Source organism: Coenobita brevimanus, chromosome 110, assembly GCF_032717465.1.
Source record: "Coenobita brevimanus isolate Jiangsu-jjx chromosome 110, ASM3271746v2, whole genome shotgun sequence".
NCBI lineage: Eukaryota > Metazoa > Arthropoda > Malacostraca > Decapoda > Coenobitidae > Coenobita > Coenobita brevimanus.
The window spans coordinates 36,621,497-36,640,755 of NC_137063.1; the positions used below are offsets into that span (position 1 = coordinate 36,621,497).

Here is a 19,259-nt window from a genome sequence, read left to right on the forward strand (position 1 = left end):
TTCATAATCCTCCAGCTTGTTTCTGTAATTTTCTGACAACTTTCAGTTTGGCAAATTACTTTTTCTTGCTGAAAAATTTCCCCCATTATTATGGTCACTTTCCCGTACGATCATTTCCAACACAGTGGAAGAAACAACGTGCTCAAACGTAGATATCGTTTCCCATTTTCCCAACTGGAGGTTAGGTGAGGTTAAAATTATTAGGTACAGATAAGCTCAGTGAGGCCAGGTTTAGTTAAACACTTAGGGAAGAACAGTCCTTTCCGCCATTATGTTAACGAAATAAACTAGAGTTGTCACACCAGAACAGCTAAAAATGACAGGGAAACAGATTTGATAAGAAACGTTTACTGTATTTACCAACCCAGAAATAATCTGAAAAATATAACAGACTATCAGGAAGAACTGATTTGGTAAGGTGCTTTTTCTGCTTAAGTAAAGCATATCTTTAGCGCCCTCAATGGCTGTGGGTTCAGAAATTTGTGTGCTCCCATGGTCGGCCTTGTGACCATTTTTTCAAAGTTCTAAAATCAATTTCTTTTTCTTACATATGTGAAAAGACTCGTCTGGCACACCTGGCTTTTTTTTTATTTATTTATTTTTTCCCTAAACCCATCCTGTGATTTGCTACGATTTGTGTATGAATTAATAAAATTAGGATGCATGTTACATTAGCATGTAAACATTGGCGAAAACATCGGGGATGAAGTGAACTGTGAATGCCTTGACTGCTTGGAATGGTGGAGCAGGGTCGTGTAAACACACCAGTGACCTTCGTTCCCTTCCCATAATTGCTCGCAGTTTTTTATAGCTCACCCTAACTCAACGTCACTGACACCGATACAGTAAGGCGTTGTTCAAGGCCAGCAGCTATGAAAGCGATAATGGAATACATTATTGTTTATATCAATCTTCTCTGTTTCACACATACACATAAGAACGAAAAAAAAGAATGAGCAGTAAATGTACACTAACTCTTAGGAGCAGAAATAACTGTGCTCAGTCGGTCCAAAATATATTGGGAAGAGCGATAACGAACGAAGAATGTGGAACTGAATTCTAACCTACGAGAACATGTGGGACGAAAGAGTAATTTTTTTTTTCTGATTAGCAAACATTTTTGTTCCATGTTGTCTCTTAAAATTGTAAAACCCATAATCTTTCATGTAAGCATACAGCCTAAAGACCTTACCAATCCAGGTCATATTCCTCTAGTTTGTCTTCTATATTTTTCTGACTATTTTGAGGGTGGTTAATTATGTTCTCTTGCTGAAAGAAACTTACTCAAAATTAGGGCACATGAAACATAAGCATGTAAACATCGGTGAATACAAGGCGCATGAAACATAAGCATGTAAACATCGGTGAATACATCTGGAGTGAAGAGAACGCCTGACTGCTTGGGGTAAACACACCAGTGATCTTTGTTCCCTTCCCATAATTGTTCTCATTTTTTTGTAGGATGCCCTAACTCAATGCCACTGACACCGAAACAGTAAAGTGTTGTTCAAGGCCAGCAGCTATGAAGGGTTTAATGGAATACTGTATGAAAAATTCAATATGGGTGCAGTGCACAGCTCACTTGTCAAGGGAAAATGAACTATCCCCTCTCTGGTAAACAAATTCTTGCGCGCTTCTCAGTTGAGTCCACGTCCCTCCTCTCCATGCAGCATCGCTGTACGTGAGGATATTTTCGCAGCTCTTCGCCTTTTTGTATTGTTTCGTCATGCCTCCCAAGCGCCCTGCATCATCTCCAGCATCGGGGGAGCCCGCTGCAAAGCAGCAGCAGCACTGTACTCTAACTCTGGAAAGGAAATTGGAAATTATAAGACCCCAGGAGGAGGGACAGGTAGTCTCGGAGATTGGGCATGCATTAGGCCTTGCTGTTTCCACCGTTGGGACTGTGACAGAGAAAAAGGAGATGTACAAGAATATGGCCACCTCCTTCTCTACATTTGTATACAGGTATTGCTTACTTCAAAATGGGGAGGGGCGTAAAGTTTAGGTGGGGGGTCTGTGGGGGTCCTGGGATGCATCCCCCCATTTATATGTATACAGTATTTCAATGGGGAAAATTGTTCAGATATACGAAATTTTGAATTATGAAAGTTTTTTTTGGTCCCTATCCCTTTTGTATATCGAAGACTCACTGTATAGAGAGCTATGGTATATTTCTGTGCCCATAGATGATCCTCGTTGATATGATGTTTAGGGGAGGAAGGTGATGGACATGTCTCAGTTTTGAAGTACTGTAGGTGCATTAGAATAGTAGGCGAACGTTTGTTCCTGACTGTACCTGAATACAATGTTTATTGTTATTATTATCATTATTTTTGTATTTTTATTTTTTTCAGGTATCCTCGTTACTGCCTTGGCAACCCTCAGCTTCGAGTCTTCCTCCCAAACTTCTTCATGAAACTAGTGAAGCCACCTGAGCCCCAGCCACGCAATGTTGTTACCTTCCATGTTTCAATGGAAATGACCAAATTTGATGTCAAGAATTACCTAGAGAAGATATACGGAGTTCCTGTGGCTAATGTTGTGACACATGTAAAGATGGGTTAGTGTAGTTTAGTTTGTGTGTGTGTTTATGTATTTACCTAGTTGTGATATACAGGAATGAGCTATGCTCATTGGGTCCCAATTCCATTTCTCAATAAGCCAAATTTTGCTTTGAACTCTTTTGAGTTTTTAGACTGGCTGATCTCTTTGTCCAGGCTGTTCCACAGGTCTGTGCATCTACTGTATATGGAAAACTATTTCTTCATATCCTTCAAGCATCTTGGCTTTTTCAGTTTCATCCCATGTCCTCATGTTACTCTCCCATCTCATACAAACAGATCTTCGCTGTCAGTTTTGTCTACTCCCATCATGGCCCTGAATACTGCAATCGCTGCCCTCTCTCACCTTTCTTGTAAGGTAGGCAGGACTAGCTTTTTCAGCCTTTCCCTGTAAGATAGATCTGCCAGGCTAGGGACCATCTTGGTTGCAGTTCTTTGTATTCTCTCTTGTTTGTATCTATCTTTTCATGTGGGGACCTCACTACAGCTGCATATTCCAGCCTGGGGTGGATCATGGCCACTATTAATTTTTTCATTGTTTTCTCATCCATGTAATGAAATGCTACTCTTATGTTAGTCAAGAGATTATATGTCTTTCTGTCTTGTTAATGTGTTTTTCGGGTGACAAATTATCCTGGACCAGCACTCCCAAGTCCGTCTCTTCTCTCGCTTTTGTTCATTATCCATCAAATAATTCATTGATGGTCTCTTGGTACTTTTACCCATTTCTGTCTATCTGTTGCCAGATGCCTTAATACCGTAAGGGGTGGCCACAAACAAATCGCCTCCATGTCACCCTGTCCCCCACCATTTCATTGCCCTGCTCCCAGCTCACACACCCCTCTCTCATATACAGTACCTCTCCACTCCATCCCTCCATCTCATCCTTGGCCTCCCCATCCCTCTCCCCCCCTCCACCTCACTCACATACAATCTCCTCGTCAGTCTCTTGCTCTCCATCCTCTCCACATGTCCAAACCATCTCCGTGTGTTTCTCCTAATGTTTCCTATGATATCCACATCCACACCACATCAGTCCTTCACTTCCTCATTTGTTAGTCTGTCTCTCCATGGGACTCCACATGCTCCTTTCAAATAACTCATTTCCACTGCTCTCACTCTTGACTTCTGTCCCTCCAACAAGGTCCAAGGTTCACATCCATATGTTAGAGTTAGTATCACATTACTGTCATGTAGTAACTTTTTCACATCCATGCTCACTTCCCTGTTTCTTATCACTGCTTTCAAGGAACCAGCAACCTTTCTTACCTGTTGCACCCTGTTAAGCACTTCACTATATAAACTTCCATCCTTACTCATCACATTACCCACTCACATTTTCCTTTTCCTCCTCATCCAGCCTGGTTGTACATTCACTGACTTCACTTCTCTTGAAGACCATAACTTTACCCTTCCCTACATTCACCTTCAGATTCCATTTCTTACACCCTCTCCCAACTCATCCACCAAGCCTTGCAACTTCCCTTCGTCGTCATTTAACAACACAGTATCATCTGCGAACAGCAGTACGGGTAGTTTCCACACACAGCCCTCTCTCACTAGGGCTGCTCCAACATTCACTGCCCTATCTTGTATCTCTTTTACAATCCCATCCATATACAGATTGAACAACCATGGAGACATGACACATCCTTGTTTCAATCCAGCCTTCAAATAGAAAAAATTCACTCAGTTCACTATCCACACACACTGCAGCCTTAGCACCCTCGTACATACTCTTCGTGGCCTTCAACAACTTCCCATCTGCTCCATATATTCTTTTCTACACTCCTTGTCTATCCACCCTGTCATATGCTTTCTCCAAATCCATGAAGGCCACATACTTCTTTCCCTTCTCTAGAAACTTTTCCACTAAAGATCTAAGAATGAATATCTGATCTAAACAACCTCTTTCCTTCCTAAAACCTCACTGTTCATCTCCAACTAATTCCTCTGTTATTTCCCTAACTCTGTCAGTATTTTATATTTTATATTTTTGTGCATTGAATTTCATTTCCCACATCTGGCCCTACTCATGAAATCCTATCCAGGTCCTCCTGCAGCATTTTACAGTTTTCTTCCACTTCTACTTTCTTCATGATCTTTGCATCAGCAGCAAACAGAGTTGTATAACTTCATTCCATCTACCATATAGTTTATGGAAATCAGGAACATTACAGGCGCTAACACTGAGCCCTGTGGGACTCCACTTGTTACTTTCCTCCATCCAGGTATCCTGTCCTTTATTACTGTCCTCATTAGCCTGTCTCTGAAGAAGTCTCTCATCCACTCCACGAGTTTTCCCTTCGGTCCTCTTATGTGTTCCGATTTCCACATTAGTTGCTCTTGGGGTACCATATCGAAGGCTTTCTCCAGATCTAATTACACACAATCCACCCAACTAAAGTATATCTCTCTTGTAGAACATCAGTTGCCTTTGAGCAGAAGCTCAACAAGTTGGAAACACACGACCTTCCACTTTTGAATCCAAACTGACTTTCAGCCAAAATGTCCATCTCCTCCAGATAATAAATCCACATATCTTTCAGGATTCTCTTGCACAGTTTTGCGACCAAGCTGGTCCAGGACACTGGTTTATAATTCAGGGGTTCTTCCTTGTTTACTCCCTTATAAATTGGTACCACATTTGCCCTCTTCCATTCCTAAGGCAGTTCCCTTCTTCCAAAGAACACACAGTTAAATTGTGAATCTTATCCGCCAGTTGTTCTCTGCATTCCTTTAGTATCCAAGTAGAGATCCCTTCTGGTCCTGGGGCCTTCCTCACATCATGAGTTTCCAATAATTTGTACACTTCTTGCACTTCAACTTTTACATCTTTTAACACTACATTTCCAGTCACTCCCTCCTCCTCCAGAAAATCACTTTTTCTAGTAAAGACTGATTGAAAGCATTTGTTCATTATTTCAGCTTGCATAACTGCATCTTTATAGACATTTCCATCTTTAGCTTATTGACTCCTTCTTTTTGTGTCAGTTTACCACTAATAAACCTGTAAAATAATTTAAGTTCTTCCCTACACTTGTCAATTATACCTTTTTCGAAGTTTCTTCCTCCCTTCGTATTCTTGTATATTCATTTCTAGTTCTTATATATTTTTCGTTTGTTCTATCATTACCTCTCTTTCTCCATTTGTTCTGTACCTTATCCCTTTCTATTTTTGCTGTCATACACCTTTCGTTAAACTAGTCATTTCTCCAGTTGTCTTTCCCACTAACTTTTGGCACATGGTTTTCCATACCCATATTATAGAAGTCTAGAAAGATAGCCCACTTCTTCTGTATCTCTCTTGTTTCCCTGAATTCTCAAAAGTCCATTTAAAAAAAAATCTCAATCCTGTAAAGTTTGCTTTCCCAAAGTTGTATCTTCCCTGCCTGTGTAGCTCATCTCGTCTCCCTATTTACTTCTCTCGTTTGGAACTCTATCACATGATCACTTTTTCGTATAGGACACAGATATTTCAGAGATTCAGTCACATCAGGTTCTTTGGTTAGAATTAAATCCAGTCTTGTTGATGTGTCATCACATCTAAATCTTGTCTCTTCATTGACCCACTGGGCCATTACATTATCTGCCTACCATCCACTCACTTGATGTACTGCTGTTTTGGGTGTCTGCCCTTTCCTGTATTCCTTGTTTCCTCATCTGTCTTTCTGTCTTTCACTCTTTCCTCTTCCTTCTGCATATGGGTGAATCTACACTTCCTCTTCTGTCTTTCTTTCCTTCATTCTTGCTTTTTCCTTCTGCCTAACTCCTAAGGTGACCCTACACTGAATGACGAGCCAAATGGTTTCCTGTACACCTGGAAACCATATACTATGCTGGATGGTCACCATATAACAAAATTATGGCACCTGGTGGTATAGTGAGTAATTAATGCACTCCAGTCGGATTGAGCCGGTGCAGGCTTATATCCAAGGGGTGGTTGGGGTTTATTGATCACGTAATGCCACTCAGGGATGAGTGAGGCTGGTCACTCTCTTCTTAAATGTCAGGACCAACTTGCCTAGCTCCAGGCTCCTACACTCCTCATGGGACAACATAGGACTAGGTGGTGGATGGATGGATATTTAACAGTACAGTATACTGCCCCACAGATATTCACTACTTCCTGAGTCCCACTCCTCCCAGTTTACCCCTTTACAATTAAAGTCGCCCTTCAGGATTATGTTGTTGCTTTTCTCAGTCACTTTCTGTTAGTGTCTAGCCATGTCCGACAACATCTCTTGATATTCCTCCTCATTCCATGCCCTTGTCTTGGGGGGGATGTATACTACTGTGATGTCTCTTTCCTTTCCCCTCTGGTTTCTGGTATATTTATAACTTCATCCTTTCCATCTCCCAGTTCCACACAATCCACATTTAAGCTGTTTTTCACTGCTATCATCACTCCTCGTGTTTTTCCTTTTCTATCTCCTCTCCATAGTTTGTATTTCCCATCTCTTGGGATGCTCCGATAGTATCGGTATCGGCAGTATCGGCCTTTTTTTTTTTTTGTAGTATCGGTATCGGCAGTGTAAAAATATGGCCGATGCTCCAGTACTTTTATGGTTTATTATGTGATTCAAGAGACTCATGTTTCATGACACTGATAAACAGATGGGTATGATATTATATTACATGTATGATGTAACATTATCATATATTAATACTGTACATGTATTATATATCAATTACTATATTGCTTCTGCATTAACCCCTACACCGTGGTCATGTTTTTGCGCTCCTTGCGTGTCCCGTGAGGATATTTCCTCTCCGACTGACTTTTTAAAAATATTTGCCAAAAATCAGTTATTAGTCCTAGAATATTATAATTATATGTGCATGTGGCACATACCTTCAGCTTTCTCCTGGGATGTTTGTTGAGCCTTCGTCGAGTACTGTAGGACTTGTGGAGACTTCTGAATTTGGGTAACGAATTCTCCACTTTACACTTCCCGACACCCCGTAATATGATTACCACAGCCTGATATTATCACTAGAAACACTATTCTATGATTTTCAAGTAGTTTGGAATCCATACACCCCCCAAAAAAATGCTGTGAAAGCAATGAAAATTACGAGCGCGTACGAGCTTCCCACTTGCGCTCGTTCCCTGCTGGTATTTTGTCATTTATTATTCATAAACACACTCACACTTTATATTCCTATTACTTTATTACACTTATATATATATATACAGTATTTATCCATAAGTTTCCTTCAATAATAATAGTTTATTTTCACTCCAGGCATTAACTTTCTCGTTCAGTAAACTAGCGTAGAGAGCAAAGCTTTGACTGTCATTACTCCAAGTATTTGTACTCATATTCTAATATTAGTAATTATTTACATTTCTATTTTATTTACACTATGTTATACACTTCACTTCCAGTAAATAAGGGCTCCTTTCCCTTGGAGCCAGGATGAACTTGGGACTCTGAAGCAGTCATAGTTTATCACCATTTCCTCCACTGGCTCATCACACGATTCACCAGAAAGACTGTAGTCACTGTCATCATTATCATGGATAAATTAGCCAGTTCACGCTCCACAGCAGAGTCATTTAGTCCTTTACCCCTTCCCACATGAGGTTTAGTAGAGGTAGAGGTCACAGGGCCCTCTAGAAGCAGTGGAAATGGAGGGGCGCGAGTGCTACGTGCTTTCATCTCAAGAAACAACACTGAACTAAATGACGAGGCGGATATGGGGCTGCCAAGGGTTGACAATGTCAGCGAGGTGACAGCTGCTAATTTATATGCTGTGAAATGATTGGCAGGAAATTAGGTAGTTCCAGGTGAATGTAAATATCACTTAGACTTCTCCCTTCCTTTCTTATATATATTTTTATTACGAGAACAGATTATACGGCATATTTCAAAGGGAAATTACCAGGGAATATTGGCGAACAAGTGCACGTGGGGTGTTGCCAGGTGATAATTAGCCAACACCAGGTGTATGGCACTATCAGTTACCTTATTTTTTGGGGGTATATATTATTTTTTATAAGAATAGGGCTTAGGGCTTATTTCAATGGATGAAATCAGTGGAAAATTCCGGGGAAGATTTGCTTAGCGCAGCGCGGCTGGGCAGATGAGAGGAGAGGGTAATGGAGGGGGAGGTAGGGAGGGGAGTCAAGAACTGGGATGAATAGCTAAATTGTCCACAATGGATGGGAGTACAGATAGGATTAGCAGTGCTGACTATTGTTGGACACTGACAGTACAGTACTGATAGATGATACAAGCCACCACTTGAAAGCCCGGGAGAATTCAAAATAACACAGAATTGCAAAAGTGATGCCCCGCGGTATGATCCCTTACTCCCAAGCGTCACGAAAGTGACGCCCCACGGTTAAGGGGTTAACAACACCCATGTTACCGGCATCAGATAAATCAAAATAAAGTCAAATAAATAAAATCAAAATAAAAAAGTATCGATATCGGAAAAGTATCGGTCATTTGCTAGTATTGGAGTATCGGTATCGGTATTAGCTGAAAAGTGGGTATCGGTATCAGCCAACATCTTGGTATCGGCACATCTCTGCCCATCTTCCATTTGGATTTCAATATTCTCTCTTAGCTTGGTGGCTAATTTACCCTCAAGAAATCATTTGTTTCTAGTCTTGCTGAGATTAGACCATCTACCTTAGCGCATGCCACTTTCAATCTTTTTACGTTGTTTTTATTATGTACTTGTCTCTCCCTCTCTCTTTCAGTACCATCATCATCATCATCATCATCATCCAGTCCAGCATTGCTCCATGAGGAGCCTAGGAGCCTGGGGCCAGGCGAATTGGTCCTGACATTTAAGATGAGAATGACCAGTCTCACTCATCCCTGAGTGGCATTACATAAGAAGTAAACTCCAACCACCCAAGGATATAAACCTACACAGGCTCAATCTGGCTGGAGCGCCTTAATTACCCACTAAACCACCAGGTGCCATAGTTTAGTTATATGGTTACTACCCAACGTAGTAAATGGTTTCCAGGTGTACAGGAAACCATATGGCTTGTCACTCAGTGTAGAGTCACCCATAGGCAGAGGAAGGAGGAAAGAAAAACAGAAGAGGAAGGAAGGAAAGAAAGACAGACAAGGAAGAAAAGAAGGAAGGAAGGAGGAGAGGAAAGGGCAGTCACCCGAGAGCAGCACTGCATCGAACCATTTCCTCAATTTATGGTCCATAACTCTCCAAAAGCCCAGGACAAGGACTGACCAAACGATGACGACCCAGGACCGGACAAAGGACTTGGTAATGAGTACATGGAATGTAAGAGGAGCGAATGATGAGGTGAAAGAGAGAGAGATTGTCCAGGTGCTTGAGGGTGCGAAAGTGGATGTATGTGGAATAACTGAAACAAAATGGAGAGGAGAAAGTGTGAGAGAATGGGAGTATGGATGGGGTATATGTGCAGGAGTAGATGAGAATGAGAGGGCAAAGGAAGGAGTGTGTATAGTTGTGAGTAAAAGATGGAAGAAGAACATAAGACAGTATGGATCAGTTGGGTCAAGGATTGTGTGGGTAAAGTTGAAAGTTGGAATACAAATGTGGGCGATTGTGTGTGTGTATGCGCCAACGCAAGATCGTGCTGGAAGAGTGAGAGAAGAGTTCTGGACAAATGTGGAAGTGTGCATGGAAAAGTTTGGAAGGAATGAGAGAGTGTTTTTGATTGGTGATATGAATGGTAAAGTTGGTAATGTGAAGGTGGATGGAATAGTTGGTGAGTGGGGTGTGCCTGCTGAGATAGATGAGAATGGGAGTGCGTTAGTGGACATTTGTGCTGGGAGGGGGTTGGTGATAGCCAATACCCTCTTCAGGCATAAAATGATCCACGGGTATACATGGCGAGTGATGAGAAGGATGGGTGGTGAACTGAATGAAAGGAAGGCAATGATTGATTATGTGTGTGTGGATGAAAGGATGCGAAGATGTGTAAAGGATGCAAGAGTGTATAGAGGTTGGGGGAGTGGACTTTCTGACCACTACCTGGTGGTGGCCAGAATTAGGATGCAAGTAAGATGGAGGAATAGAAGAAGGGAAAGACGAGAGGAAGGAGTAGTTGCAAGGAGAGTGGAAAGGTTACAAGAGGATGAGAAAAAGGCAGAGTATAAGAGAGAAGTGGAGGAATGATTGGGCAAATATGAATTGGAGCAGATGGGAGACGTGGAAGGTGTGTGTAAGATATTTACAGAAGAAATATGTGCAGCATGTGATGTGGTGTGTGGAAGGAAGAGAAGACGGAGGGGGGTGCAAGGAACAGCGTGGTGGACTGAAGAGGTGAAACAGGCTGTGGCACAAAAGAAGAAAGCATACAATGAATGGATGAGAAATAGGGGCGTGGAAGAAGTTTAGAGGTGGAAGAGAGAGTTATATGTGGAAAGGAAGAGAGAGGTGAAAGAGAGAGTAAGAAGAGAGTGGATGAGGAATTTGGAAGGAATTTGAGTGTAAAGTGGAGGGACTGTAAGAAAATGTTCTGGAGAGAAGTGAAAAGAGTAAGACAGGGTGGAAGTGAAGTTAGCAGGGGAGTGAAAGATAAAAATAGTAGATTACTAGTGGAGAAGGGAGAAAAAGTGAGCAGATGGAGAGAACACTTTAAGGAATTGTTGAACGTAGAGGATGGAAGTAATGCGAGTATAAGTGGCTGGGGAATGGCTGGGAGGAGGAGGGAGGTGAGAAGACAGGAAGAAATCAGTAGGATAGAAGTTGTGGAAGCAATGAAGAAAGTTAAATCGGGGAAAGCCCCAGGAATTGATGGAGTGTGTGGTGAAATGCTGAAGCATGGAGGAGAGATAGTAGTAGAATGGATGTGGAAGATGTGCAGATTGGCCTGGGAGGAAGGTAGAGTCCTGGAGGATTGGAAGTCAGGTATAATTATTCCCTTGTACAAAGGAAAAGGGGAAAAAGAAGTGTGTGGTAATCATAGGGGCATTTGTCTTCTTAGTATAATAGGAAAAGTGTATGGTAGGATACTTATAGACAGAGTTAGAGAAAGAACAGAGAAATTAGTTGGAGAAGAACAGGGAGGCTTTAGGAAGGGAAGAGGTTGTGTAGATCAGATATTCATTCTTAGATCTTTAGTGGAAAAGTTTCTAGAGAAGGGAAAGAAGTTGTATGCGGCTTTCATGGATTTGGAGAAAGCATATGACAGGGTGGATAGACAAGGATTGTGGAAAGTGTTAAGAATATATGGAGTAGATGGGAAGTTGTTGAATGCTGTGAAGAGTATGTACGATGGTGCGAAGGCTGCAGTGCGTGTGGATGGTGAACTAAGTGAATTTTTCTCTTTGAAAGTTGGTTTGAAACAGGGATGTGTCATGTCTCCATGGTTGTTCAATCTGTATATGGATGGGGTAATAAAAGAGGTACAAGGTAGGGTAGTGGATGTTGGAGTGGTCCTGGTGAGAGAGGATAGTGTTTGGAAACTCCCTGTACTGTTGTTTGCAGACGATACTGTGTTGTTGAGTGAAGACGAAGGGGAGCTGCAAGGCCTGGTAGATGAGTTTGAGAGTGTGTGTAAGAAACGGAACCTAAAGGTGAATGTAGGGAAGAGTAAAGTGATGGTCTTTGAGAGAGGTGAAGTTAGTGAATGTACAGCGAGGTTGGATGGTGAGGAATTGGAAAATGTGAGTACGTTTAAGTATTTGGGTAGTGTGATGAGTAAGGATGGAGGTTTGGAGGGTGAAGTGCTTGAAAGGGTACAGCAGGGAAGAAAGGTTGCTGGTTCCTTGAAAGCAGTGATAAGAAACAGGGAAGTGAGCATGGAAGTGAAAAAGTTACTACATGACAGTATTGTGATACCAACTCTAACGTACGGAAGTGAAGCTTGGACATCGTTGGAAGGACACAAGTCAAGAGTGAGAGCAGTGGAAATGAGGTATTTAAGAGGAGCCTGTGGAGTCACGTGGAGAGACAGGCTGACGAATGAGAATATAAAGGAGTGTTGTGGTGTGGATGTGGATGTGATAGGAAGCGTTATGAGGAACACACTGAGGTGGTTTGGCCATGTGGAGAGGATGGAGGGTGAAAGAATGATGAAGAGAGTGTATGTGAGTGAGGTGGAGGGGGGAAGAGGGAGGGGGAGGCCGAGGATGAGATGGAGGGATGGGGTGGAGAGGTATATGAGAGAGGGGAGTGTGAGTTGGGAGCAGGGCAGTGAAATGGCGGGGGACAGGGCGACTTGGAGGCGATTTGTTTGTGGCCACCCCAAACGGGATTGAGGCGTCTGGCAATAGATAGATAGATAGAACTCTCCAGTAAAAGTCTGTCTTTTCTTCCTCTGTTCTCTGGCCATTTTTTTCTTTTGCTTCCTTAACCTGTACCATACTAGCAATGTAGATCTATGTCCCCTTCAAAAATGCCGATGACGTAGATCTACGTCCTGCAGCATTGAGAAGTCATTGCAAGCAGTCAAAGTAAAATGGAAGGTATTATTGTATCTCACTGACTTCAGACATTTCTCAGCTACGCTTACAACACTGATTTAGGATCGCAAGAGGCACGTGAGTCTTTGCTGGCCCACAGCCACTCTCCTTTGTCTGTTACCTTGAAGATTTCAGAGGTAGAAGGGCACCAGCCTGACTCAGTTCAACCTACTTTCTGGCTTGGGTGATTACTTATATTAGTGCCAGGGATCTTATATTGATGTATTAAGCCCATTTACCTACCAAAAAAAAAAATCCAAAATCAGTTCACAATCTCACAGATGCTCTGCTCTCTCATTAACCTCGAAGATTTCAGAGGTAGAGTGGCACCAACCTGACTCAATTCAACCAACTTTCTGACTTTAGTGATTATTTTTATTAATGCCACTGATCTTATATTGATGTATGAATCCCATTTTGCGAGCAAAAAGAAAATCCAATATCGGCCTTCATAGAGGGGCATCAGTCTTTTTTTGCCCAGCACTGTACAGGTTAACAAGGTCCTTTATTTTAGCTCCCTCTTCCTCAATTGTATCTCCTTATCCAGATATGTTTGAATTCCTTCTTGTCTACTAATTTCCAAGTCTTGTTTATTATTTCATTTACCATGTAAGCCTTATGCAGCTGCAATACTCAAGCCTCTGTTTCTTATCAAGGCCTTCATTGCTCCAGCTACTTTTCTTCTTGTGACACTGTACTTTCAACTTTTTTTTTAACATTTTCCTCATTTTTCTATCACTGTACCCAGGTATTTGAACTCTCTTACTAATTCCAGTCTCTCCATTCACTGTAACATTGCACTGGGAGTCACCTTTTCTCTGACAATAACCATCACTTTACTCTTTTCTACATTTACTGTCAAGGTGCAATGCCCACAGACATCAGCAAAATTCTGCACTAGCCTACCAAGTTCTTGTCCAGTACTTGCAAGCAGTACTGCATCATCAGCATTCGACAAATCTGAGATATTCCATCCATCACCATTCATTACCAATGCCATCCCTCTCTACATCACTCGTGGTTTTACTTCTCTCATCACCCTACCCATATATATATACTATATATATATACAGGTAAGCCCTTAATTCACACGAACTTTTTTCACGCGATTTCGGTTATCCACGAATTTTTCGTACAGTAATGAAAACAAAATTATAGTATTCAAATAAATAATTTTAATATACAAGAGAAATAAATAAAATATAAAAATGCCTACCTGCTGCCTGTGTGCATACATATATGTATGTGTGTGTGTGTGTGTGTGCGGAAGGTCGGTTCACACAGTCAGTTTGAATCCAACGGTCAAACCATGCATGACTCGCGAATCGTTATTTGTGGCTTATTTTTCTGCCTTCCAGTGATTGCTTGCCTTGTCTACCAACCTGGGGCCTAAGCATAGTGCTAGTGATGCATGTGGTAACACACCAAAACGGACTCGTAAAGTGATGTTGCTGACAGAGAAAGTTAAAAGTCTTGGACAAACTTAAGGGAGGAATGTCGGCGACAATTCCCCGTCAGGACGATTCCCCGTCATTTATTTACATACCAGTTTATTTAGCAAGTACAGTACACTAGTTTTTTACTTATATGAGATATAAAATCTACCTGAAAATTAGTTATTAAAGTATTAATTAATCAATAATAAGTATAATTATAGAATGACAGAATCATCCATGTTTTGATGGTGAATTGTCTCTGAACCTTGTGTTTGGGGTGAGTCAACTGTTCTTACAATAAAGAAGACAGAACGTAGCATACGGAAGTCAGTGAGGGCTAGTGCACCAGACAGTGCTAAAGTGTCTTCACCTACGCCTGTGAACTGGCTTGGAACCGTATGTTTGGGGTGAATGAGTCAACTGTTTGGACAATAAAGAAGGCAGAATGTAGCATATGGGAGGCAGTGAGGGTTTGTGCACCAGGCTGCTGAAGTGTCTCCACCTACGCTTGTGCTTGTCAGGTTTCAGTGTTAAATTTCTTACATTTTTTGTTGTTTTTCATACTTTATGCTAGTTTATAAGGTGTATGTAATGCATAAACAGTATTATTCAGATGTAATATACTTAGTAGACATGCATAATTATGTGCACACAAGGGCAGAATGTATACGCGAATTTACCACATTCGCAAAGGGTCTGGGAATGTAACCCTCGCGTGAATTAAGGGCTTACCTGTATATATAAAGATATGTCTAATAATAGTAAATGAAAACAAAGCAGCCTTTCAGTTGGAAATAAGGAACAGATTTCAGGCTCTAAGTAATGCTGAATGTGACATCGATGAGCTGAATGACAGACTAACAAAAGTGCTAATAGAATCAGCAGAGGTAGTAGGAAAACCTGGTACAACCAAAGCCAAGAAATATTGAGAAAAGACACTCGAGCTTATGAAAAAAACGAAAGGAAATGAAAGTACTGTAAAGACAAAGAATGATGAAATAGAACGAGCAGCATTAAATAAGCTTATCAACAAAAGACAAAGAGAAGAAAAAAGAAAGAGAAACATGGATCAGATCAAAGAAACCATCAGAAATGGAAAAAGTCTGAAGCAGGTCCGAAGTAAAATGGCACTAGGAAAGCAACAAATGACACCACTGAGAGAAAAAAACGGTGAAGTCATTAAATGCAGAGATAGATGGTGAAGAGAGTTGAAGAATTTTACAAAGAGTTGTATGCATCAAAGACGGTAGTACCAATAGCTAACTTTTCAGTTGACACAAGTGAAATACCTGAGGTAACACCTCAGTCTGTACATGGATGGGGTAATAAAAGAGGTACAAGGTAGGGTAGTAGATGTTGGAGTGTCCCTGGTGAGAGAAGATAGTGTTTGGAAACTCCCTGTACTGTTGTTTGCAGATGATACTGTGTTGTTGAGTGAAGACGAAGGGGAGCTGCAAGGCGTGGTGGATGAGTTTGGGAGAGTGTGTAAGAAATGGAATCTAAAGGTGAATGTAGGGAAGAGTAAAGTGATGGTCTTTGAGAGAGGTGAAGTCAGTGAATGTACAGCGAGGTTGGATGATGAGGAATTGGAAAATGTGAGTACGTTTAAGTACTTGGGTAGTGTGATGAGTAGGGATGGAGGTTTGGAGAGTGAAGTGCTTGAAAGGGTACAGCAGGGAAGAAAGGTTGCTGGTTCTTTGAAAGCAGTGATAAGAAACAGGGAAGTGAGCATGGAAGTGAAAAAGTTACTACATGACAGTATTGTGATACCAACTCTAACGTATGGAAGTGAAGCTTGGACGTTGTTGGAAGGACACAAGTCAAGAGTGAGAGCAGTGGAAATGAGTTATTTAAGAGGAGCCTGTGGAGTCACATGGAGAGACAGGCTGACGAATGAGAATATAAAGGAGTGTTGTGGTGTTGATGTGGATGTGACAGGAAGCGTTATGAGGAACACACTGAGGTGGTTTGGCCATGTGGAGAGGATGGAGGGTGAAAGACTGACGAAGAGAGTGTATGTGAGTGAGGTGGAGGGGGGAAGAGGGAGGGGGAGGCCGAGGATGAGATGGAGGGATGGGGTGGAGAGGTATATGAGAGAGGGGGGTGTGAGTTGGAAGCAGGGCAGTGAAATGGCGGGGGACAGGGCGACTTGGAGGCGATTTGTTTGTGGCCACCCCAAACAGGATTGAGGCGTCTGGCAATAGATAGATAGATAGAACACCAGACGAAGTAAATATTTGTCTAAAAAATATGAAAAGAGGGCGGGCTCTGGGAGAAGATGGAATAGTAACAGATTTATTGTTGGATGCCGGAGTAGAAGTACAAAACAGGCTTGCTCACGTGTTTACTCACTGTATAAAACTGAAGAAAATTCCCAAAACATGGTGTAATGCAATAGTTATTTTACTCTACAAAAAAAGGTGTCTCAAAAGATCTTAGTAGCTATCGACCCATTAGCTTATTATCAGTCATTTACAAAGTCTTCACTAAAGTCCTTACGAACAGAATAACACCAATTTTGGAGGAAAACCAACCTCGTGAACAGGCAGGATTCCGAAGCGGGTATTCGACCATTGATCATCTACATACAGTGAATCAGCTAATTGAGAAAACTACAGAATATAATAAACCATTGTGCTTAGGTTTTCTTGATTACGAAAAGGCTTTTGATTCAGTGGAGCACATGGCAATTATAAATTCATTGCGAGAACAAGGAGTGAATGAGAACATTGTAAAACTGCTCGAAAACATATATAAAGAGGGAACTGCTACAGTTAAATTACATAAGGACTTGGAAAAAATTATGATTGACAAGGGCGTGCGTCAGGGAGATACAATTTCACCAAAATTATTTACAGCATGCCTAGAAAGTATTTTCAGAAAGCTAGACTGAGAAATCAAAGGAGTGAACATTGATGGAGAAAAGCTAAACCATTTAAGATTTACAGATAACATTGTCCTAATCTCAGAAACAGTGGAGGCATTGTAAGAAATGTTAAATGACCTGAACAGAGAAAGTCTGAAAGTAGGACTGAAGATGAACCTGAGTAAAACTAATGTTTAATCCACAAACACCAAAGAGCGTCATCAGAATAAGCGATGAAATTCTTGAAGAAGTTGAGGAGCACAACTACTTGGGACAAATACTAAAATTAACGAAAGAGCTTGATAGCGAAATAAAAAGACGCATTACAGTTGGATGGAAAGCTTTCGGTAAACATAGAGACATTATAAAAAGTAGCTTGCCAGTTTGTATGAAACAAAAAGTATATAATGAATGTATATTTCCAGCTATGACGTAAAGTTGTGAGACCTCCAGCTATGACGTATAGTTGTGAGACCTCCAGCTATGACGTTTGGTTGTGAGACCTGGAAACTGACAAAATCAATGGAAAATAAATTAATCCGTTCTCAGAGAGCAATGGAAAGGTCAATTTTGGGAATATCTTTAAGAAACACAAAAAGATCTACTTGGGTGAAAGAGCAGACTAAAGTCAAAGATATTATAGAAGTTATAAAAGAACAGAAATGGAGGTGGGTGGGCCATGTAGCAAGAACAAGGGAAAACCGATGGAGCAAGAGGCTGAATGACTGGACATGAAGAGATTTTAAGTGTGCAGAAAAAAGCCAGATAGGAGATGGGGAGATGAGATAGAGAGATTTGCAGGGAAAACATGGCAAATATTGGCTCAGTCAAGGAATTCGTGGAGAATGTTGGGGGAGGCCTTTGTTCAACAGTGGACTAGTTATGGCTAATGATGATGATGATTATATATAGTAATCCCTCCAATATCCAACGTAATAGGGCCACAGGCAGGTCCGGATAGTGGTCCTGTCCGGATATTGGGCCCCAGCTTAAGGACTTGTACTTATGGACCCTAATTCAGAGAAACACCTATAGTGTACAACTCCCTCTGGACATGCATAGCACCTATTTAAGACCCAAATCACACCAATAATGCACATAAAAGACTGAAATAAATGCAAATGAAGCATAAAATCAGGGTTTTGAGGTAGGTTCATACAATATTAAACATTCTGGGTACTTACCAGTGCCTGGCTCCTGGACTGGCACTTATGGACCCTAACCTAGCCTAACTCAGAAAAACACCTTCCTACTGCACATGCATTGCTCCTAACACCCTATTCATACCAATAAAGGACATTAAAGAGTGAAATGAGGTGTTTGAGGTAAGTATAGTATGGAAAAAAGTACAGTATGAAACATTCTGCCTACTTACAGCAAGTCCATGGCCAGCTCGATGAATAACCGCTCCTCTCGGACTCTGACAGTAAGAAGGATTTCCTGAAGCACTTGCAGTACACTGTTCATGAAGTCTTGCACTGAACTTAGTCAATCGCACTCAGAAGTCCGTTCTCTTCACAGTGCGCACTCTTGTCTAACTTATGCTTCATTTTAACTTAATAAGTGTTGCACTCTACACTTTAACTTTTTCCACTCTTATAACCATTTTCTAAAGCAAAAACACACAAGTCTATTTATGTTAAATTTAGTTCAAAAATTGTCGCAAACTCACGTCGAGCTGTGACTCCACCGTGGCTGACGTGCTGGGCTGTGGCTCGGAGCATGAGGGTCCGTCTTGGGGAGGCAACGGAGTGGAGCCAGGGCTGGGCACAGCGGGGGTCACGGGCCTGAAAAAACTGTCAATGGTTGATTGATGATGTGCTGCCTGAAAGCACGCACTTCCTCCACAAGTCCCAAGGGCCCCATCTCCCTGTCGCAGTCCGGGTGTTCCAGGTAGTCGAGAACGAACTCTAGGTGTTCCCGGAGTGCGCTCAGCTTGGGGATGGCTGGAGTAGCGTCGTGCTGAGAGGAGTCC

The 19,259-nt window shown here is 41.6% G+C and overlaps 1 protein-coding gene across 1 annotated transcript in view; it reads left to right on the top strand.

Annotated features, from left to right (window-relative positions):
• mRpL23 (mitochondrial ribosomal protein L23) overlaps nucleotides 1-19,259 on the top strand; it is a 112,503-nt gene that overhangs the window by 54,514 nt on the left and 38,730 nt on the right. Inside the window, exon 2 of the mRNA XM_080286014.1 lies at nucleotides 2,355-2,560. Coding sequence (XP_080142140.1) covers nucleotides 2,355-2,560 — 206 coding nt within the window. The remainder of the gene's footprint in view (nucleotides 1-2,354; nucleotides 2,561-19,259) is intronic.